General features: G+C 40.8%; 2 protein-coding genes across 2 annotated transcripts in view; one reads left to right on the top strand and one right to left on the bottom strand.

The window, feature by feature from the left end:
* LOC137331586 (GRB10-interacting GYF protein 2-like) overlaps window positions 1–23,406 on the bottom strand; it is a 156,479-nt gene that overhangs the window by 93,321 nt on the left and 39,752 nt on the right. The window contains exons 7-10 of the mRNA XM_067995474.1: window positions 19,677–19,717; window positions 18,819–18,902; window positions 7,761–7,937; window positions 31–230 (exon numbers count right to left, since the gene is read on the bottom strand). Coding sequence (XP_067851575.1) covers window positions 31–230; window positions 7,761–7,937; window positions 18,819–18,902; window positions 19,677–19,717 — 502 coding nt within the window. The remainder of the gene's footprint in view (window positions 1–30; window positions 231–7,760; window positions 7,938–18,818; window positions 18,903–19,676; window positions 19,718–23,406) is intronic.
* Window positions 15,217–16,840, top strand: kcnj13 (potassium inwardly rectifying channel subfamily J member 13). Its single transcript, XM_067995697.1, has 2 exons — window positions 15,217–15,781; window positions 16,224–16,840. The coding sequence occupies exons 1-2, from the start codon at window positions 15,217–15,219 to the stop codon at window positions 16,838–16,840; spliced, it is 1,182 nt and encodes a 393-aa protein (XP_067851798.1).

Raw genomic sequence — 23,406 nt, 5'->3', positions numbered from 1 at the left:
AAGAGATCTAAGAAATTAGAAACAGCCCACCTTTATGAACATAAAAGCTCCAGAAGAATCAAACGTTCCCATCTCCTTGTCTGCATCCTCCAGACACCATTCTGGCAAGCAGTCCTTTTCGTCATCCATACTACCGCTACCAGAGCGCACTCGTCTGTACCCTCGTTCATCATCTCGATCTCGGTAATCGAACTCAAACCGTCTCCTGCGCTCCATGGCTTCTCTCCAACCTGTAGAACAAGGCCCAGCTGTTAAAAAGTTCACAATAAGTTTGAACACCAAGTAATACTAAAACCATGTCAATTCTTAAAGCCAGCAATGGAGAAGGATAGGTCTGGCCCAAAAGTTAAAATTCTAAATTGGGGAAAGGCCAATTTTGATGGTATTAGACAGGAACTTTCAGAAGTTGATTGGGAGAGTCTGTTGGCAGGCAAAGGGACGTCTGGTAAGTGGGAGGCTTTCAAAAGTGTGTTAACCAGGGTTCAGGGTAAGCACATTCCTTATAAAGTGAAGGGCAAGGCTGGTAGAAGTAGGGAACCTTGGATGACTCGGGAGATTGAGGCACTAGTCAAAAATAAGGAGGCATATGACATGCATAGGCAGCTGAGATCAAGTGGATCCCTTGAAGAGTATAGAGATTGCCGGAGTAGAGTTAAGAGAGAAATCAGGAGGGCAAAAAGGGGATATGAGATTGCTTTGGCAGATCAGGCAAAGGTGAATCCAAAGAGCTTCTACAAATACATAAAGGGCAAAAGGGTAACTAGGGAGAGAGTAAGGCCTCTTAAGGATCAACAAGGTCATCTAAGTGCGGAACCACAAGAGATGGGTGAGATCCTGAATGAATATTTCACATCGGTATTTACGGTTGAGAAAGGCATGGATGTTAGGGAACTTGGGGAAATAAATAGTGATGTCTTGAGGAGTGTACATATTACAGAGAGGGAGGTGCTGGAAGTCTTAACGCGCATCAAGGTAGATAAATCTCCGGGACCTGATGAAATGTATCCCAGGACGTTATGGGAGGTTAGGGAGGAAATTGCGGGTCCCCTAGCAGAGATATTTGAATCATCCACCGCTACAGGTGAGGTGCCTGAAGATTGGAGGGTAGCAAATGTTGTGCCTTTGTTTAAGAAGGGCGGCAGGGAAAAGCCTGGGAACTACAGACCAGTGAGCCTGACATCTGTAGTGGGTAAGTTGTTAGAGGGTATTCTGAGGGACAGGATCTACAGGCATTTGGAGAGGCAGGGACTAATTAGGAACAGTCAGCATGGTTTTGTGAGAGGAAAATCATGTCTCACGAATTTGATTGAGTTTTTTGAAGGGGTAACCAAGAAGATAGATGAGGGCTGTGCAGTAGACGTGGTCTACATGGACTTCAGCAAAGCATTTGACAAGGTACCGCATGGTAGGTTGTTACATAAGGTTAAATCTCATGGGATCCAAGGTGAGGTAGCCAATTGGATACAAAATTGGCTTGACGACAGAAGACAGAGGGTGGTTGTCGAGGGTTGTTTTTCAAACTGGATGCCTGTGTCCAGCGGTGTGCCTCAGGGATCGGTGCTGGGTCCGCTGTTATTTGTTATTTATATTAATGATTTGGATGAGAATTTAGGAGGCATGGTTAGTAAGTTTGCAGATGACACCAAGATTGGTGGCATTGTGGACAGTGAAGAAGGTTATCTAGGATTGCAACGGGATCTTGATAAATTGGGCCAGTGGGCCGATGAATGGCAGATGGAGTTTAATTTAGATAAATGTGAGGTGATGCATTTTGGTAGATCGAATCGGGCCAGGACCTACTCCGTTAATGGTAGGGCGTTGGGGAGAGTTATAGAACAAAGAGATCTAGGAGTACAGATTCATAGCTCCTTGAAAGTGGAGTCACAGGTGGATAGGGTGGTGAAGAAGGCATTCAGCATGCTTGGTTTCATTGGTCAGAACATTGAATGCAGGAGTTGGGATGTCTTGTTGAAGTTGTACAGGGCATTGGTGAGGCCACACTTGGAGTACTGTGTACAGTTCTGGTCACCCTATTATAGAAAGGATATTATTAAACTAGAAAGAGTGCAGAAAAGATTTACTAGGATGCTACCGGGACTTGATGGTTTGACTTACAGGGAGAGGTTAGACAGACTGGGACTTTATTCCCTGGAGAGTAGGAGGTTAAGGGGTGATCTTATAGAAGTCTATAAAATAATGAGGGGCATAGATAAGGTCGATAGTCAAAATCTTTTCCCAAAGGTAGGGGAGTCTATAACGAGGGGGCACAGATTTAAGGTGAGAGGGGAGAGATACAAAAGGATCCAGAGGGGCAATTTTTTCACTCAAAGGGTGGTGAGTGTCTGGAACGAGCTGCCAGAGGCAGTAGTAGAGGCGGGTACAATTTTGTCTTTTAAAAAGCATTTGGACAGTTACATGGGGAAGATGGGTATCGAGGGATATGGGCCAAGTGCAGGCAATTGGGACTAGCTTAGTGGTATAAACTGGGCGACATGGACATGTTGGGCCGAAGGGCCTGTTTCCATGTTGTAACTTCTATGATTCTATGATTCTATGATTCTATAATGCTATTAATAGTAAGTAGCATTAAACAGACCAAAAAAGGTCCGAGGTTCAAAACCCATTACGTGCTGAACAAGTTGATCTCAACGAGGTAGGTGCGGTGGCACAATCGGCCTCAATACCCCAAATTAGGAATGGGGAAATTGGCCTGTGCTCCAATTCTTGACCACTATCCAGTAACCCCTGCTGAAAACGCATGTATGTGTTACATTGTGTGATGATAAAATCAATCTCAACTGTGATGCGTCCCACAAGCTAATAAACTGCAGATACTCACCACCAAGGCTTATTCATTGACAATAGCTACTTCATACTTTTGAAAATAAGATTTAAATGATACTGTAATTCAAATTACCAATGCTTTACCCATTTCTCTGCCTCAACATATTCATACACTCATAGATGTTTTCCACAGATCTTCATTTAGAAATGCCTTCATTGGATACAACAGTTGTTCAAAAACACGACAAATAACATCAAGTTACATTGAAACTACAGCACAGAATCAGGCCATATGACCCAACTGGCCTATTGCTGGAGTTTATGCTCCACACGAGCCTCCTCCCTCTCTACGGCCTCCAACCCTATCAGGATACCCTTCTATTCCTTTCTCCCTCGAAGTGCTCATCTTGCTTCCCCTTAAGTGCATCTATGTTATTTGCCTCAACTACATCTTGTGGTAGCACGTTCCAAATTCTTACCACTCTGAGTAAAGAAGTTTCTCTTGGATTCCCTCTTGGATTTAGTAGCGACTATTTTATATTTAGGACCTCCAGTTTTGGACTCTCCCACAAGTGGAAACATTTTCTCTACGTCAACCCCATCAAACCCTTTCATTATCTTAAAGACTTCTATCAGGTCACGCCTCAGCCTTCTCTTTTCTAGAGAAAAGAGCCCCAGCCTGTTCAGCCTTTCCTGATAATCCTCTCAGTTCTGGTATCATCCTTGTGAATCTTTTCTGCACCCTCTCCAATGTCTCTATATCCTTTCTATAATATGGAGACCAGAACTGTGCACAGTACTCCAAGTGTGGTCTAACCAAGGTTCTATACAGGTTTAACATAATTTCTCTGCTTTTCAATTCTATCCCTCTAGAAATAAACCCCAGTGCTTGATTTGTTTTTTTTTTAGTGGACTTATTAACCTGCGTCATTACTTTTAGTGATTTGTGTATCTGTACCCCTAGATCCCTCTGCTCCTCTTTCCCATTTAGACTATTACCCAAGCAGTATGTGACCACCTTATTCTTCCTATCAAAATGCACCATCCCACACTTAACTATACTGAAATTCATTTGCTAAATAAACGCCCATTCTGCAAGTTTATTAATATCCTCTTGCATTTGAAGGCATTCTTCCTTTGTATTAACTAAACCCCCTAATTTGGTATCGTCCGCAGATTTTGAAATTGTACTTCGGATTCCCGAATCCAAATCGTTAATGTAAATTGTGAACAACAATGGTCCCAGCACGATCTCTGTGGAATGCCACTTCCCACCTTTTACCAGTCTGAGGAGCCACCCTTAACCCCTACTCTCTGCTTTCTGTTTTGTAGCCAACTTGCTATCCAATTCTGCGAACTGTCCCGACTCCACATGCTCTGATTTTAGTCATGACTCTACAATGCGGTACCTTATCGGAGGCCTTTTGAAAATCCAAAAATACATCTATTGCATTACCCATGTGTACTCTTTCTGTTCCTTCTTCAAAGAATTCAAATGACTTTCCCTTCTGAAATCCGTGCTGACTATTCTTTATTATATTTTCATTACCTCGATGTTTTTCTACTACACCTTTAAGTAAAAATTCCACTATCTTTCCTATCACAACGTTAAACTAACTGGTCTATAGTTCTCTGGATATGTTTTACCTCCCTTTTAAATATAGGAATAACATTAGCTGTCTGCCTATAACTGTACAAAACGGCAAGCAAGAAAACAGGTCAGAATTCTCAATATTTACAATGTCCATTCAGGTACATTTTAATAAAAGCTGCCCGGGACTGTTGTCTCCTATTTTTCCTCATATTTCCTACCTTAATACCTCATTATAAATACTACCCATGAAACAGCCTATTTTATGCTCCAATTAAATATGGTGGCCAATTCTTTAATCTGTCTTGGTTTTCCAGTGCTCAGCAAGTTCAGCAAGATGAATCAGTGACATTTCTCTACTTAAAATGACCAATTTACACCAGACACTTAGAAATAAGTTATGCAATCTTTAGGTTTATCACATGATAAATTCATACATTCCATGATTTTTATATTAGTCAATCTCCTGTGGCATTGCATATGGGGAGTCAAAACCAAGTGCAGTATTCAGGTCAGGCACGGTTAGAGGGTGCAAGGATAAATGGACCGAGGCGGCAAAGGGGTTGTGGAAAATTGCCCAGGTATGTCCTGTCCACAAAAGCAGAACAAATCCAATCCAGCCAATTACCGCCCCATCAGTCTACTCTTAATCATCAGCAAAGTAATGGAAGGTGTCGTCAACAGTGCTATCAAGCAGCACTTACTCACCAATAATAACGTGCTCGCCGATGCTCAGTTTGGGTTCCGCCAGGATCACTCAGCTCCAGACCTCATTACAGCCTTGGTCCAAACATGGACAAAAGAGTTAAATTCCAGAGGTGACGTGACATCAAGGCAGCATTTGATCGAGTGTGGCATTAAGGAGCTCTAGTAAAATTGAAGTCAATGGGAATCAGGGGGAAAACTCTCCAGTGGCTGGAGTCATACCGAGCACAAAGGAAGATGGTAGTGGTTGTTGGCAGCCAATCATCTCAGCCCCAGGACATTGCTGCAAGAGTTCCTCAGGGCAGTGTCCTAGGCCCAACCATCTTCAGCTGCTTCATCAATGACCTTCCCTCCATCATAAGGTCAGAAATGGGGATGTTCGCTGATGATTGCACAGTGTTCAGTTCCATTCACAACCCCTCAGATAATGCAGCAAGACCTGGACAACATCCAGGCTTGGGCTGATAAGTGGCAAGTAACATTCGAGCCAGACAAGTGCCAGGCAATGACCATCTCCGACAAGAGAGAGTCTAACCACCTCCCCATGACATTCAGCAGCATTACCATTGCCGAATCCCCCACCATCTTCATCCTGGGGGTCACCATTGACTAGAAACTAAACTGGACCAGCCACATAAATACTGTGGCTACAAGAGCAGGTCAGAGGCTGGGTATTCTGCAGCGAGTGACTCCCCAAAGCCTTTCCACCATCTACAATGCAGCAAAACCTGGACAACATCCAGGCTTGGGCTGATAAGTGGCAAGTAGGAGTGTGATGGAATGCTCTCCACTTGCCTGGATGAGTGCAGCTCCAACAGCACTCAAGGAGCTCGACACCATCCAGGACAAAGCAGCCCACTTGATTGGCGCCCCATCCATTACCCTAAACATTCACTCCCTTCACCACCAGCGCAGCGTAGCTGCAGTGTGTACCATCTACAGGATGCAGTGCAGCAACTCGCCAAGACTTCTTCAACAGCACTTCCCAAACCCGCGACCTCTACCACCTAGAAGGACAAAGGCAGCAAATACATGGGAACAACATCACCTGCACGTTCCCCTCCAAGTCACAGACCATCCCGACGTGGAAATATATTGCCGTTCCTTCATCGTTGCTGGGTCAAAATCCAGGAACTCCCTACCTAACAGCACTGTGGGAGAACCTTCACAACACTGACTGCAGCAGTTCAAGAAGGCAGCTCACCACCACCTTCTCAAGGGCAATTAGGGATAGGCAATACATGCTGGCCTTGCCAGCGACACCTACATCCCATGAACAAATAAAAGATAGGAGTCGTCGGCAGATGGGGGATGGAAGTGGGGTCAGGGAGGGGGGAGATGGCGGGAGCAACATCTCTGCTTTGGTTTGGGGGAAAAATAGTCAACCAGAAAAGATTTTCAGCAGTGAGAAAGGGGTATGAGAAGAGTGCATGGAGCCAGCAAACACTCTGTGAACCTGCAGGGAAGCAGCAAATAATCTCAGCGATTAGTTACCCTCTGTGGCAGCCAATGACACACAGCAAAAATCGATATTCAACCTGAGGCATTGAGATTTCTCCACCGGGAAAGCTAAAATAGCATACAGCTGGGCTGACATTCCTTGGTCCGCCACTTAGCTAAACACTGTGCCCTGTCGCCAATTTACGCAGGCACAAGTCAGCCACTTCTTTTGGTTTGTTGCACGGTGTGTTATAGCCAGGTTCCCATCCCTGCTCGGCAAGGGGGCCAGTGCTGCCATAGCTTCTCAACCAACTGACCAAACTCGCAATAGGCTGTGGGAGCTCACAGGTAGATCTTCAAAAACAGGCTGTGATCCGCGAATAGGCCCTGCTGCAGGCCTGAAACCAGAGGCCCGATTAAAAAAAAGGGTGATCTTGAAACATAATGAATCACTCCAGATACTAAGCCTTTGTGGTAAAGCAAAGGGACTGGTACAGAGCCATCAAGTGGTAAAAGTCAGCAATAGCATGCAGAATCAAACCTACAACACTGCAGGATGTCACGTAACATTTCCTCAGCTCCATTGTAGCTAACCCGACACATGTGACATCACAACACCACCACAGGTGCAATTCCAGTGAAATGTGACTCACTCAGTGGTATCTTGCATTACTAATCTGGAGCTACCACATTCCCAGAACGACTAAGCATCAAGCACCCTGTGTACAGAAAGCTAGTCGAACTGTACCAATTAGAATGGTTGATTACTTTCCTTGCAATAAGTATAAAACAATCTTTTACATCGAATAATCTGATTTTAAAAGACTAGCACTTTTGACTTTGGCATAGTATACGCATCATACCATAATTTGGATAATTAGTTATTTCTAACCGGTTTCTCCCAAATACCATCAAGTGAGTTTATCATGTTTATCACTAGCACTTACAAAATTATAAAGTAACCTTGTAATCTGACATACCACCTTTACTATTCAAGTTGCTGTTTTAACAGACTTAAGGTTTGTGTTGATCATTTAAAAATGCTACCTTTACATTTATTCTATCATTCATAAGTTATGAGGTTTCTTCTGTGCCACCATTTCACCAACCCCCCCTCGCCGATAGGGATAAAATCAGAACCCCACTGTGCATCTTCTACGTTATGCATTAAGTACAGCATGACAGAGAGCAGGCAACTCTCTAGCATTAGCAGGCCAAGAAACTTATTCAGCTCTCACACCTGGGCTATGAGGCTGCCACCTATCACCTTCTTGACGAAACCCTGCTAAACGCCAACCTCCATCGTCATCCTCACCATTCTGTTCATCTCTGCAGACCCGCCAGTTCTCACTCTCGGAACGTATGAATTCATGCTTTCTTGCTGATGATGATCCCATTTCTTCAAAAGTTGGTCTCCCTAGATACAAGGAAAATAAGTTCTTCAAAAAGCCTACATAAATGTAAAATTTGACGGGATTGTATTTAGATGGGATTCTTTTTTTGCTGATAGGAGCTGGCCGATGGTGTGCATGACCATAGTGCTCCACGTCATTAATACAGGAGGACGTCCAAATTGAATTGGGATTTATGTGGTTAATACACGTTTAACAAAGCACTGATTAACAGGTGATTCAGCAACAAATACCGTCCCCCAGTTACAATATTGTCATTCATAATGTACAGTACACAAGGTACAGTGTACACAGTATAGCACGATGACACGTCTCACAGTCTGGCTTTGCATGCAGATGACAGGGGAGTGGTAGCTATCTTTCTGCTATGCTTGCTCATAGATTTACTATTCAGTGGAGTTCGATTGCACCATGAAAACTTTATGAAGAGGCGTTATTCATGTGCTGGCCAGGAATGGAGAACAGATTTTTTTTTAAATCTCCTCGTTCAACATCCATGAGCACACGATTTTCTCAGATTTGTCAATTTTCCTGCAGTGTCTCAACTGCACTTAGAATTCTATGCACAGCTTTGGTTGCCACAATAGAAAAGGGATATTGCAGTTATTGAAAGGATACAGAAGAGAGCAACCAGAAAGATTGAGGGGATGGAGGGATTGGATTATGAGGAGCGATTATGTAAATTGGGCATGTTCTCACTGGAAAAAGAGAAGGCTGAACGGTGATACAATTGCTGTTCTTAGGATTCTAAAGGGACTAGATAATGGAGACCAAGACAAGCTATTTCACCTTGTAGAACCAGAGGACACGGCCTGCACTTGAATTCAAAACTAATCTAAGGAAACAATATTTCAGTGAGCAAGTGGTCAATCTGTGAATGGCTCCATAGGGAGACGGTGGTAGCAGTTAGTATTGATTGATTCAAATGAAAGTTAGATAGATTTCTTTCAGAAAATAACATTTTGGGATATAGTATGTGCGTAATTTGAGACATCAAGTAGCATGCTTGGGATCAGGTGACTTTGGACCTATGACTTCCAAAGCTCTCCACCACGGGGGGTTTCCTCACGTCATGTTTGTGTCTTTTGTAAACTTAATTGATAGAGATTGATTGCCGTGATTATTTAACAACTGCATTATTATTGTATCAAGCAACTTACCAAGATGGTTGAAGGCAAACTAGATGGACCTTGGTCTTTTTTCTGCTACCAATTCCTATGTTCTTAAGAAATGCCAAAGGGAAAACTATATATGCATATATACACACATATCACAAGATTCATACATCCAAATGTGAATATCATTTAGATGACATAAGGCCAAATTTGTCTCAATGCCCCATTGAGGAAAAATACACTTTCTTTCAGGTTGCCTAACATTCTGTTACGACACAGTAGACAAAAAGTCCAATTTAGCAAGGTGACTTAATTTACCAGTTAGTGCTTTTGTGTTAATCCAACTGACTGCATTCAAAGAAAAGTTGAACTGCTTTTGTTTTTCTTAAATTAGAGGTTAAAGTACACTCTTACAATGCATGTAGCAACCAATATGAGCTAGAATACCCAGAATTCTTACCAACAGATTGTTACTAGGACTAAAGTGCTAGGGTCAAGAATCCAAATTATCAGTGAACGCTTAGACAGTGACAGAAAACAAACAAAACTTTACAGTCTCACTATGGGCTTGTGTACAATGCTTCCTTCAAGCTAGTGCTTATGTTTTGGCTGAACACAAAGAAATTTGCACACAAAGCAATCTTAACCTAGATTTTATAGCATTTATCCAGACAAAAAAAGCCATGGTGGATTATTTGTTATTGCAGCTTTCAGCTTATATATGTTTCTCAATTTTGGGTGTAGTAGTGAACATTTTTTTGAATGAAGATATACACTTTGCCAACTTATAGGTATCTTATCTAAGCAAGTTAGGGTCATGAAAATCATTGGCTATTTAAAAGGCTTTGTTTTTTCCCACCTCAAATCTTCCTGTGCCTTATTGCAATATTGTGCAAAGCTGTGATGTAAGTTAACTCATGTACTGGACCTAAATGTTGCCAAAAATTCCATCAAACTTGCAGGTACCAAATATGAAAGTTATTTATTAGAGATTGAATATCTCAATATGCTAGCCATACGAAACAATGAGTCAGAAAGAACTCCGGAAGTCTTTGCTTACATCAGTCTCAGCTAGTCCATAGGCTGGGCAAGTCTTTGATCTTTACACCAAGAGAAAGAGCATTTCAGTTTAGAATCGTATAGTCTCCAAGTGGGAAAACTGCAGGATATTGGGTTTTATGCAGCACAAATTCATACCTTGCAATTTTAATCAGTGTCATATAATAGTCAGGTCTCAGAATTACCAAGATAAGATGTTAGTACCATGCCTGCTTCTGGCTCAACAGATTCACTATGGCAGGGCAAAGAGAAAAACTTTGAGCAGGGCCGGGCTGTCAGCTTTGTAGGACCACTATGCTATGGGAATCATCCTTACTTTGTCCTTCCTCTTCTTCACTGTGACCACACAAGGCAGTGAGATTGTGGGCTTGAGAGAAATATTGGAACTGTCCTGATAGTCAATTTACAAGTCCAACAACAAAAAGCAGATGGGCTCTCTCAGGCAACGTCACTAAGTCCATGAGGTAGATTTTAACTTTTATCTCTGGGCGGTAAACTCAGTGTTGCAGATTGGCTGCTCGTTATACATCCTACCGGATTTTCCTTTCTACTGACTTCAATGGAAAGAAAAATCGGCATGGTGTCTAACGGTAGCTGATCTGCTAATGCCAGTTTTCCGCCTGGCGGTGAAATTTAAAATATACTCCATGTGTCCTACACAGCTAATTAGGTTACTGCCACAAGTACAAGCTTCTTACAAAGCTTAACCAAGTTCTTGCTAAACTAACTGCTTAACTTTGTGTAGCTTTTGAACAGTCAACATGGTCCTGCAACTCCTTCACAAGGACCATATTTCAGCTAATACCATAGCTGTACAACACCTGAATAATATAACTACCCCCTTAATTGAAGAAAGGATATGGCTAATTAAAGAAAAAGGAAAACTGCTCAAGAGTATAGGAATGGTAGATACTAAATGAGTTATTTGCCTCAGTTTCACAGAAGAATGTGATAATGGGAATGAAAGGGTGCAAGAGGAAGAGATGGACAATTAGATAGGATAAAGTAGTAGTATTTAATAAGTTGGTGGAACTCAAAGTGGAAAAGGCACCAGACCCTGGTGGCATGGATCCTGGAATGTTGAAGGGAGTCAGAGAGGAAGCAGCAAAGGCTCTGATCACAATCTAACATTTTTGCATATGGAAACTGTGCCAGAAGACTGGCGAGTTGCCAATGTAGCATCTCTGTTCAGGAAAGGGATAAATAAACTAGGCTACCTGGTCATTAGTTGCCTAACATCGGTAGTGGATAAGCTTCAAGAGGCCTTAATGATGTAAAATTACAGTCAGACTTAGGACCATTTCTCTTATCTCTCTCTATATGTTTAAAAAGAACAGATTATCTAGTCAACTATTTAATTGCTGTTTGTGGAAGCTTGCTGTACACAATTTGGCTGCAGTGTTTCCTACATTAAAACAGTGACTACACTTCAAAAGTACTTTATTGCTGTAAAGCGATTTTGGGACGTCTTGAGGTCGTGAAAGGCGCTATACAAATGCAAATCTTTCTTTGTATATTAAATTCAGTACATACACTACACACTCCAGGTGTGAGTGTCGCCATTTCTACCATTCCGCTGTGTGGCACCTCGATAAGATTTTCCATTATTAAGTGAACAGCTACCAGCTGTCATGTCACACGGAAACTGCACTTTTACCAGCAGATGGTGCTTCAGAAGCTCCAGTTCCCCACAGCTAATGCACCAATACATCTTCAGAACTTTCAACGCCCTAGAACAAGATCAACCTTACAGCCTTAATAATACATACAGATATAAACATAATTTGAAGTTTTATTTTACTAGCTCATCTCCAGTCACATAGCACACGGGGAGTCATGACCAGACGACAAAGCAATTGTGCTAAGTTAATTGCTGCAACTCCAGCCCAATCTCAACTGAGATTAGATCCAATTTAATAGTTGAAAGTAGTACAACTCACTACTGTAAGCTGGACAGTATTCTACATTCTTAACAGAGTTTTAATTTTTAAACTGTTTGATTTAATAGTGATATCACTATACTTTATTGCTTGCATTTACATTCTTTTCCCTCCCCTTGCTGACCACTTATACAATACATCCATTCCAGTTAGTGGAACAGAGCAATCCAGGCTTCCAATTTCTCGACAGCTATCACTTTTGCTCCACAATTGTAGTCAGAAGGCACAGTTCAATAACTATGACTGGGGCGGAGAGGAATTAGGTTTGACAGTGTCCCTTTGTTAAGTGCCTTATGTGAGAAGCTGAACGTCACAATCCATCAAATTGTACCAAGCATTTTTCTTAAACTCAAGTCATGCGGATAGATTCCACTTACTCAAATGTTATTTAATGAGCCGAGAGTATTATAATAAATTATAACAAAGCTGGAAATGGTCACCTGTCGCCGATGGGAACACACATGTAATCAGAATGCTACAATCTTTTGGGGGGGGGGGGGGGGGGGGGAAATAAAATTGTTTAAAACAATGTAGCGATCTGACAATCATCTTCCCAGCTCTAGGTCCCCCACCTATTTCCAGGCAGGCAATGTAGGTTGACACTTGCCTTCCCCTCTCAATTAAGGCAGCCTCATAGCAACAAGCAGTTTCGATGTTAGAAAAGGAGACTTTAAATCAGGGAAATATTTTCAAGATTCCAAAACACAAATCTTCTAAAAGTTTGAAGTATTTCTCCAATGAACATTAACATGAACCACCTAAACACCATAAATAGAACCTGACAAGTCTCTCATTTAATTGGCCACCTGTAGGCAAAATGACCAACCTTATTAGTTCTAAAAGGAAGTAACAGATCATATTGTACATACCCACATTGCTAACCCGTGTAACTCCATAATAAAAGATTACCACATAAGAGTGTGCACACAGCCTTATCTTCAGTGTCCACTGCAATAAACATATTCGTACTCAACCCTAAAGGAGCAACCCAAGTTTACACACAGCAAGAAGAAACCTGTAAAACCTCCACATTCTGGTAAGTGCCTGATGCTATAAAATGCTAATTTATTGAAGTATACCTCATTTTATAAGACTACATGGCACGAACTAACAGACTTAATCATTTGCGGGTATGCACACATCACTATTTTGTAAACATGGTATCTTAAAGTTAATCAATTTTCTTTTGTAAGACTTTAAAACTTCAGTTTAAAATTTCTTTCATGCAACTTATAAACCTTAAATGCAAGTTTAAGCTTCAAGAACTCACATTTATAGCTAGATTAATAATATTTCCAAGTTTTTATTTTGTATATAACAAAGTACAGTTTTCAAGTAACTTTTAAAACAAATTTCTGATTGTGATTTAGTGTAGGAAAAGTTCAGCGTTTTTAATTAATGGAGTCATCTTTCACCCACATTCAAAATCCTCACAAGATTAATCAATTTACTACATATGACTAACTTTAATTGGTAATAATGATACCTTTAAAGCCAATTTGATTCATTTACATATTCATTACATTGGCAGACACACAGTTATCAATAGAACACATATGACTAGTTGTAATCTTTATTTTGATTTCCTATTCAGCCAAACAGCTGAAACTGCACTTGTTTATTAAGTGGCCACATAAATTGCATGTGCATCACTATTCAAATCAAGCATTCTGTAGTTCACAAAGTAAACTTCAAAAATTTAATTTAGTAAAACAATTGATCTTTCAGTTTGTGTTCAACATACTTTAATAGAATGAACATTTTATGCTCAAATCAACACTCAATTCACAATTTTACTAAATGTTAACAGACTTATAATTGCAAGTGTACCATTTTTCTCCAATATGGTCTGTTTTGAAGAAGCAAAAATCAAATGTCAATTTTTATTACGCTAACCTAAAAACTTTGCAATATAATCAGGAACCTAAATCGATTTGAATTAAAAACTGAAAAGATTTTCCATGGACCTCTCCAAATTGAAGGAAAGAAAAACTCTATCAACTAAAAGATTCACACCAAAAATCTTGCCAATCCCTTTTACGGCAGTGTAACCGAAGGCAAACCACACAAATTATGGATTCAAATTTAGATCTGAGATTATTGCAAAGAGCTGTCTGTTGAGCTCTTTAACTAGCATTAAAAAGTTCATCTGTGCCTGCAGCTTTTCTCCAATTTGAGCCATGTGAAGCCCTCCAAACCACTACTTTCAGTATAATTGCATCACTAAACTTGATGTGAAAATTACAACTAAATTATTAGAGACCAAAGAAACGTCGTTGATATTTAAAAATGAATACGGGAGGCTAATTTTCAACTAAGTCAACAGGAAAATGTAATTCTGAAATCAACCATTAATCTGGCCGTAACAAACCACAAAGAAAATAACAAGTTTGATCATTGTGGCTATTTTAGTGAATAATAACCCAGATTAGCAGGTTAAGGAATGGTCATCAGTCAGGTTCTTAACCTACTCATTAGAAGTGACAACGATAAATTAAAAAATGCTTTGCTAAGTGAACGTGCTTGTAACATTTCCACTGGTTTAAAATACTCCCATGAATACTTTTCAAATCAGATTCTGACTAGATGAATTAAGGGAGGGTGCAACCCAAACTGCAAACTAGGCTGTACAGTATATTTTAATTTGTCACAGTTCACCTGAATCCTGATATACTATCTATATGTCTTACATTGAACTACTATTACACCCCTCTACTGTGTGTTTGAAACTACACGGACTTGATGTCAAACTGATATATACAAAAAAGATCAGTAAAAATTTGAAAAATTACAATCTCAAGCTAAACACCTAACCACTACAGTATTGATGTGTACCTTCCCAAATACATCAAAATGCCATGTAGAAAATTAACTTTCATTCTTACACATGCAGTTTCTTAAAAGACTGCAATGAGAATTCCAGGGAGCCGCAAGTCCCTGCCCGACCAAAATATCCAACACAGAAGACAGAAAATTAGTATACAATGGAATTGTCCGTTGCTTTAATTAGAAACTGAAAGAGTGCATGATATCTACCTTTTAAGATGGAGTCACTTGCTTAATAGTAAAGACTAAAAGGTTACTTAATCAGTTAATAGGTAAATAAGTAATTCTGCAATTCCACAACACAAACATGATGAGTAATTGATAAGAAAAGACAAATATAGATAATGGAGGAGATAATTAAGCCTCCACTGGTTACAAACACTAACATTCTGACAATATGTTCTACAGTCAATCCAACAGAGGAGCAAATAATGGGCATCGTTTTCAACGATACTGACGAAAAGGACACCGCACCACATATAGCCCCACGGTACAGAAGAATTGTCACTAAGGGTGGGCACAGCAACCTCAAGATAGATGCCCTCGCCGGAAAAAGCATCGTGTACCTAAAAGATATTTGGTTGATCTTAGTGGAAATGAGATGGCGCTGGATGTTACTGACTTTCTCAGGAGCTTTTGTTGCTCACTGGCTCTTTTTTGCCTGCTTTTGGTATTTATTGGCATATACAAATGGTGATTTAGATGTGCTAGATCATAACAACCCTCCAGAAAACCATACCATCTGTGTGAAATATATTGACAGCTTCACAGCAGCCTTCTCGTTCTCACTGGAAACTCAGCTTACAATTGGTTATGGAACCATGTACCCTGATGGTGATTGTCCAGCTGCCATTGCTCTCCTCGCTGTCCAAATGTTGCTGGGACTTATGGTGGAAGCTTTAATTACAGGTAATTATTGTTTAAAAGAGTAGGGTTCAAGGGAAATACTTTCCTGAATTTTATTGTATTAGTTTGGTGGATTTTGGGGCAGTCTGAATAACTAAATTGTCTGCAATTACCAAACCATTTTAAAGAATTCTGGATATACAAGGGCATTTGAGGACTTATAAAATTGTATATAGCAGCTTTAAACAATGAAAAAAAAACAATGTTTTACATTGCCTTATGTAACCGACCCTCACTTTAAATAGTTGGAAAGCTATTAGTTGGTAGCATAGTCACTTTATATTGAGACTATGCCATGGGACATTCATTAGAATGTTTACAAAAGGATGGAGCATAGATTATTGGAGTCACGATGTTTACTATCCTTTAACACTAATTTATGCTAATATCTGGTACTGAAAATATTTCTTCCAGAAAGCTTACTTATAACAGTTTATTTTTACAGGTGCCTTTGTGGCAAAGATTGCCAGACCAAAGCTAAGAGCGACTGCAATTAAATTCAGTTACTTTGCTACTGTGGGACACCATGAAGAGGAACCATGCCTCATGTTTAGAGTAGCCAACATATGGCAAAGTCCATTAACACGTGTTAAAGTAACCGCCATTCTATACCAAGAGTACAAAAACCAACACCTTCATCAGACAAACATTGACTTCCGCATCGACCATTTGAACTCGAACGAGTGTCCGTACCTTGTCTTTCCACTTATGTTCTACCATACCATCAATCAATATAGCCCTCTTTATCCACTGATTCAAGGAAAGATGCCTCCCCACTACGAGATAGTAATTTTTCTGTCAGCAGAACAGGAAGGTACAGGAGAGACTTGCCAAACAAGAACCTCATATATTCCTGAGGAAATCAAACTCAGTCAACAGTTTGCCTCTGTGATAAGCTACAATTCCAAAGGGTACTACAAAATTGCCATGGAGAACTTTGACAAGATAGTTCCAGGATTTCCTGTGCTATCTAATCAAAAGGATGCGAAGCAGAATGATTTTGTCGTCAGCATCAACGGTGATCACGCTGATACTATATTATACCGAGATAGTGCTGTCTGAATAATTACTAACTGTTTCAAGAGTAACGGCCACCTGGAATACCCATGTCAAATTGCTGCCATTGTTAGAAAAAACATTGTTTGAGATCTGTAAACTGAGTAAGGTTTGAAAATTAAATTTTTCAACAACAATTGCCTTAAGTTAGTCCCAAAACAAAACCAGGGATCTGGGTCTTTCAAAGGACAGTTATGAACAGTGGGACAAGAATATATCTGATCACCACCTAAACATAAAATGATACCTAGGATGAAGACTGCAATTAACCTATCTTGGAATGCAATAGTCAATCTTTATATGCAGTTTAATCTTGTATGATCTTAGCCACCTATTTTCAAGATTCCACTGGTCTGAACAATGGAGAATTATTGTGTGCGAACATACGTATGTATGTATGTGTTGGACTGTATGGGGAGAAGGTCGAGAGGCGATAGCTAATAAATCCAGTTTAACTGTACTAGGGAAAAAAACAGCACATTTTCGTAGTGTGGTACACAATTGCTGTCACCAGAACAAGGAACCTGTAGCATTTGCACAGCTTCCTCAAAATATGATGGCAACACTCAGGCATGCATACATCAATAACATCTCAGGCCTGAGCCTAAATCATTATATCGCAGTTATAAATATGATAAAAATTTAGTGATTATTTGTCATCTCTCAAGCTATAAACTTTGGTACAACTATCTTATTGCTCTAGCCAACTCAAAATCACAGCCAAATTGTCAAAAGCTACACATCGTTAAGATTTTTGTCTTTGGTATGGAAGTTTAATTAAAAGTGGACAGACTATCAATAATTACACCACTGTACAACTTTTCAACATAGAAAGTTTGGCTGAATTATATTCTATAACAATGATTCAAAAACTGTGATTATTATACAACTCTTTTGACTTGAATATTCTGTCTAAAACAGTTAATATTCACACCCTAAAAGTTAGTCTGTTAAAGGCTAAAATAGAATGAATAAGGAGATTAAACGGTACAGTTGTTTAAAACATATTGCCTTTTCACCTGGGGTCTTTACTCAAATCTAGTACAGAATGTGGGATGAAAGATTCCTTTCCTTGATGGCTCTAAGGTTCTTAATGTAAAGTTATTTTGGATAGCCTCAATCCATTCCGAGCCTAATATACAAATCTGCCTATAATTCAGCGCAAAAACAGCACTCTCACTCAGTGAGGCCATAAGAATGTGGGAAATGAAAAAATACTCAGAATAGGGGTTGTTCTGCTGAGGTTACAGGAGAGGGCTGAGAGTTTTACAGAATCACAGAAATTACAGCCCAGAGGCCATTAGTGCCTATGTTGGCCCTTCATCTGGAGCCATCCACTCTAACAACCATTTCCCTGCCTTTTCCTAATAGCATCAACTTTTTACTCTGCATATAGCCCATGGTATACCTGGTTTGAGAGCATCTGATGTTGAAACTGAGGTACTAGAAGTAGAAAAAGAATTCTGTTCCTCAACACCATTATCCCTCCCCACGAGCACAAAACATTTAAATATTTCTGCCAATCAAAGAAGTAGGATTTGGGGAAAATGTTGCCACATTTAGAAGGGTGCTTCTGTAATTCATGTAAGCTACCCTCTATCTTTAGCTATTTCTGCACAATGCAAATTTTACCTCTCAAATATATACACATACACACACATATATACACATACACACACAAATATACACATACACACACAAATATACACATACACACACAAATATACACATACACACACAAATATACACATACACACACAAATATACACATTTTTGGGAGCAAGTTACTAATGAGTTTGATTACAACCTAGTGATGTTTTGGAACTTGACCACAAGACATCATTTATAAGCACATAAATACTTGGGGACAGTTTCCAGCTTACCCAAAAAGAAAAAGTTCTTCAATTGCAACCGTTAAGTTATTTAGGTGAAACATTAGTTTTGAAATGCACAGAATCAATGTACGAATAGACCCCCAACATACCTGATTTTGAAAGGAACCCAGGCGACGAAAGGAAATCATTTGGAGCGCCCAGGTTGGTGTGTTGGTCCTTGGCATTACTCAAACCTTAAATAAAAAAAGTGTACAGAATTTAACCTGCTACCCTAGAAAATCAAGTTATTACGGTAACTCGTTACTTCTTTGGCAGATGAATGGGACATGTGTATAGTTCAGAGCATGATTATTTCTGAAATGCTATGCAGTATTGAAAGTATTTATGAAGTATGTTTGAAAACTGGTGAAGAATTTTTAAGTTGATGTAACAAATTTGTGTTCAGATGTACTCCACCCATATGGGGGAAGAAATTAGCGAGAAAATTAAAAACAGGATATATTTTGAAGAGGGGCTTCAAAATTCTAAAATATCAAACTGGAAAATTCTGGTCAGTCTGTATTTCGTGATGTTGCTTCAAAGTTTGTGTGTTGGAAACATCTTGTTATCAAAATGAATACCAGTGCTCAGGGAACAGAACATTTCCCACTTTTCTCGCCTAATATGATACACAAGCCAGATGCAGATTAATCTAAATTGCTCCAGCATTACATCAGCCCCAGCCACAAAATACCCCATGTTTCAGTGTGAAAATTCCCATTCCACCAGAAACTAGACTTACTGCTCCAAAATTCAGTTTACTTAGTAATCTTATATAGCCTTTGAAGAAACACTTTAAATTGAATTTCAACCCAGGCCTGAGAAGCGAGAGCACTCTTTCTTACTCAGTCTTACTTTAAAACCCCAAAGTGAATCATGCTTGTGAGGACAGCACGCAGCTAGGTCACACACCCTTCTGGAACAATTCAATAGTAAATCAGTTAATATTTCAAATTTGTAAAACTGACCTGGGTCTTTTCGCCCTGGTTTGTCAAACCGTCGTTCTCCCCTATTAAAAGTAAACACAACTTAATTTTCCTTCTAGTTAAGATCCACAGGTTAAGCACAATAAGAGACTATTCAATGTTAAAACTATCTTAGGAATCTGGCCTAATCCAAGAAATTCTTTTATTAAAACAAAACTACTTTGTTTTAATCTTATCTGGTAAACTCCACAAAAAGTCTCAAATCTATGCAGTATGTAAAGGAATATTCCAGGGACCAAGTATCAATTCTTGCAATTGAAGATTATTTTTGTAATCAATACTGTACTTACTACTGATGTTCCTGTTAAAACCAAAATATGAATCTTTGCTATTCTGTACTTACTAGTGTATCTCCTGTGGTATTGCTAATGGTGAGTCTTCGGATGTATCGTTTTATAAGCAATGGGTGAATAAGCAACTAATACGGTCACTGAAGGATTGGAAAGTTTATGAGAAACAGTGAATTTGTAAAGTTTTTGATTGTATCCTGGGAATGTGAAGCAACTTTGTAAAATGTGATGCAATTGCGATTTATTTTTGTGTCAGACAACGTTGGTGTGATGGATGTGCAATAGGCGCAATTTTTCTTAATGTATGGACATGTTCTGAAAGTGACTATATAACTTGTTTTATTCTTAGTGTGCAGTAACAGTGTCAATAGAACTCAATGGTACCATTGGTTATTCATATATTCCTCATATATACAAGTTCAGATAACACACAGCGCTAACACTACCGAGTTCAGATAGGAAAGGATGAGGCCATGGAGGGATTTCAACATGAGGATGAGAATCTTAAAATCAAGGCGTTAGCGGACCAAGAGCCAATGTAGGTCAGCAAACACAGGGGCAATGGGTGAACTGGACTTGCTGCGAGTTAGGGTACATGCAGCAGAATTTTGGATGAGCTCAAGTTTATTGAGGGTGGAAGATAGGAGGCCGGCCAGGGGAGCATTGGAATAGTCGTGTCTGAAGGTAACAACGGCATGGATGAGGCTTTCAGCAGCAGATGGGCTGAAGCAGGGGCTGGGACGAGCAACGTTGTGGAGGTGGAAATAGGATGCAGAGGCTGCGAACAGTCTGTTTCAGCCTGAGACAGTGGCCAGGGACGGGGATGGAATCTGTAGCAAGGGAACGGAGTTTGTGATGGGGATGGAAGACAATATCTTTGGTCTTCCCAATGTTTAATTGGAGGAATTTGCAGTTCATCCAGGACTGGATGATGGATAAGCAGTCTGACAACTCAGAGGCAGGGGAGGCGTCGAGAGAGGTGGTGGTGAGGTAGAGCTGAGTGCCATCAGTATACACGTGGAACCCGAGGTCATGTCTTCGGATGATGTCGCCAGGGGGCAGCATGTAGATGAGAAATAGGAAGGGGCCAAGGATAGATCCACGGGGGACTAGAGGTAATGGTGCAAGGGCTGAAAGAGAAGCCCTTGCATGAGATTCTCTGGCTGCGACTGGATTTTTAATAGTGGAACAAAGCAAGGGCATTCCCACTCACCTGAACAATGGAGGAGAGGCTTTGGAGGAGGATGGTGTGGTCATATGTGTTAAAAGCTACTGAAATAAAGAGGAGGAATAGTGCACCACGGCCACAGTCACAGAGGATGTCACTTTTGACTTTGATTAGTGCTGAAACCTGATCGTAGAGGTTCAAACATGGAGTTGCGGGAAAGGTGGCAGGCAGGTAAGGGGCCAATGGACAGCAGCATTACCTTCTACTCCACAGCTGCAGATAACGCACAGTGTCTTTTGGAATACAGGCGATAGCTGTTGGGAATTGCAGGCAACACAAACGGCACAGTGCCTCCTCCTCACTCGTACAGCTGATCTGCCAGTTGGGTTACGTGTATCTATGAATGCTGCTCATACACCTTCCATTGCTCCTTCTCTTCCTCATTCAAAAAAAAAGATCGCAAGATAATTGTGGATGAGCAAGGTCATTTGGCTCGCCTTGAATCAAGTGATGATCCCACTTTGTGTGAAGAATGATTTCTTGATAACATTCCTACATTTGAATCTTTGTTGTTTTCTCCTACACTAGTGATCCTCCTTGTAGCTTTTCTCTGCACTGGCCACAGGACATCAGTAGCTCCCTTGTGACTCAGTGATCGGCACTGCAGAAGGGAATCAAGGTGTGGTCTAAGCAGCAGACTGTTCACAACGTCCTTTGCACAAAAACTGGCCACCTCCACTTCTGCCATGATTTCCTTCCCATGACCCCTCTGCGGCCCTGATCATTCAGCTGGCAGCACACCGACTGGAATCAAATGAACAAGGTGGGGGGCTAAATGCAAGTATATAGGAGTCCAATTCTGGAACACGGGTTTGACCGGGAGTCACGTCTACTATGTTGAAACTGCAGTTTCTGAACAGGCTACTTTGTAAGACTTACATCTATGGAAACAGTAACTGTTACCACAACAGAAGTGACAACAGCTCTTATACCCTCCTTATGTCTGGCTGGCAACTACATTGATCTCCTGGTCTGCCACAGTCACCAGGGTCTTCCTCACTTCATGTCCTGCCTCCCTCACTGCATTGCAGATGCGGGTTCTGGACTCCTCCGATTGTCCCATCATCAGAACCATGAGAGAAGACTGTCTCCATTGCCTACATATGTGACCAATGCTCCTTCATCATTGATCTTTAACAGCCTAGGCCCCTGATATCTTGGTCTGGGAATCCCCAGCTGAGGCCTCTTGCTTATGTCACCTCCAGAAAGAGACAAATATCATCTCGAAGTTTTCCACTAGCTCATCCTGCTCACTGCTGCTCTAGGATCCACCCAGTAATATCTGCTCTGTGTCGGTAATACCACCTCCCTAATGGGTGTATCTGAGCTGTTGCTCGAGTAAACAAGATGGCATGATAGAATAGGTGGATCAGGTTCAGGAAGGGTCCTTCTGGAGGCACCAGATGCTTCTTTCTCTAAGCATTTAGCACCTTGGAGGGATGCAAAGGACAACCAAGTAACTTGAGCATCATAAGGTTATGACACTGTTCAGTATCGCAGTGTTACCCTGCACCTCATCGAGAGCTGACTGCGGCCATTATAAAGACATTACAGCGATTCTCAGAATTTTGGCCCTTGCCTGGAGGTGGATGTTAATCGTTGAAGTGTCATGCACCAAGATACAAAGAGAACTCACTGAGGAAGCACAAAACTAGTTCTGCGGCCAGGCAGAGGAGCAGCACAGTAGTTATTTCCCTGGTTTAGGGCTGGCCAAACAGACAAGCAGGTGAATGAAGTAGCTGAGAGGTCTGGCCTGTCTGGCAAACCAGGCTCCATGGCACCAATTTGCGCCAGTCGTTGCAAACCTGGAGTCACGCATGGCACACTATCAGCATGATCTGTAGAAACTCCCCTGTCTGCAGGGGAGTGAGGCCTCCATACTGAGCAGCCTCACCTCACTTTGACTGAAAACCCTCAATGCCAGCCCATCACAGCAATTGACTTATGGGCTCCTTCAAATATATAACCCCATGAACGGGCACTGCAAAATCATGCGGGGTGCTGTAGCCATTTCTCTAAGAATGAATTTGACAAATCCACAGCACTGACTATTTTACATGTTTTGAGCTGCAAGGTTGGATTAATGAGGTGCATTTCATTCAGCAAGAACGGGTCATTAGAAGTGACATCACTAGCAGAGCCATAGCTTTAGCATGCGCTGAGAGTGACATCATCAAGTGGCCTGACGCATGTG

Source organism: Heptranchias perlo, chromosome 13 (genome assembly GCF_035084215.1).
Source record: "Heptranchias perlo isolate sHepPer1 chromosome 13, sHepPer1.hap1, whole genome shotgun sequence".
Taxonomy (NCBI): Eukaryota; Metazoa; Chordata; class Chondrichthyes; order Hexanchiformes; family Hexanchidae; genus Heptranchias; species Heptranchias perlo.
This window is presented reverse-complemented; position numbering and strand designations above follow the sequence as displayed.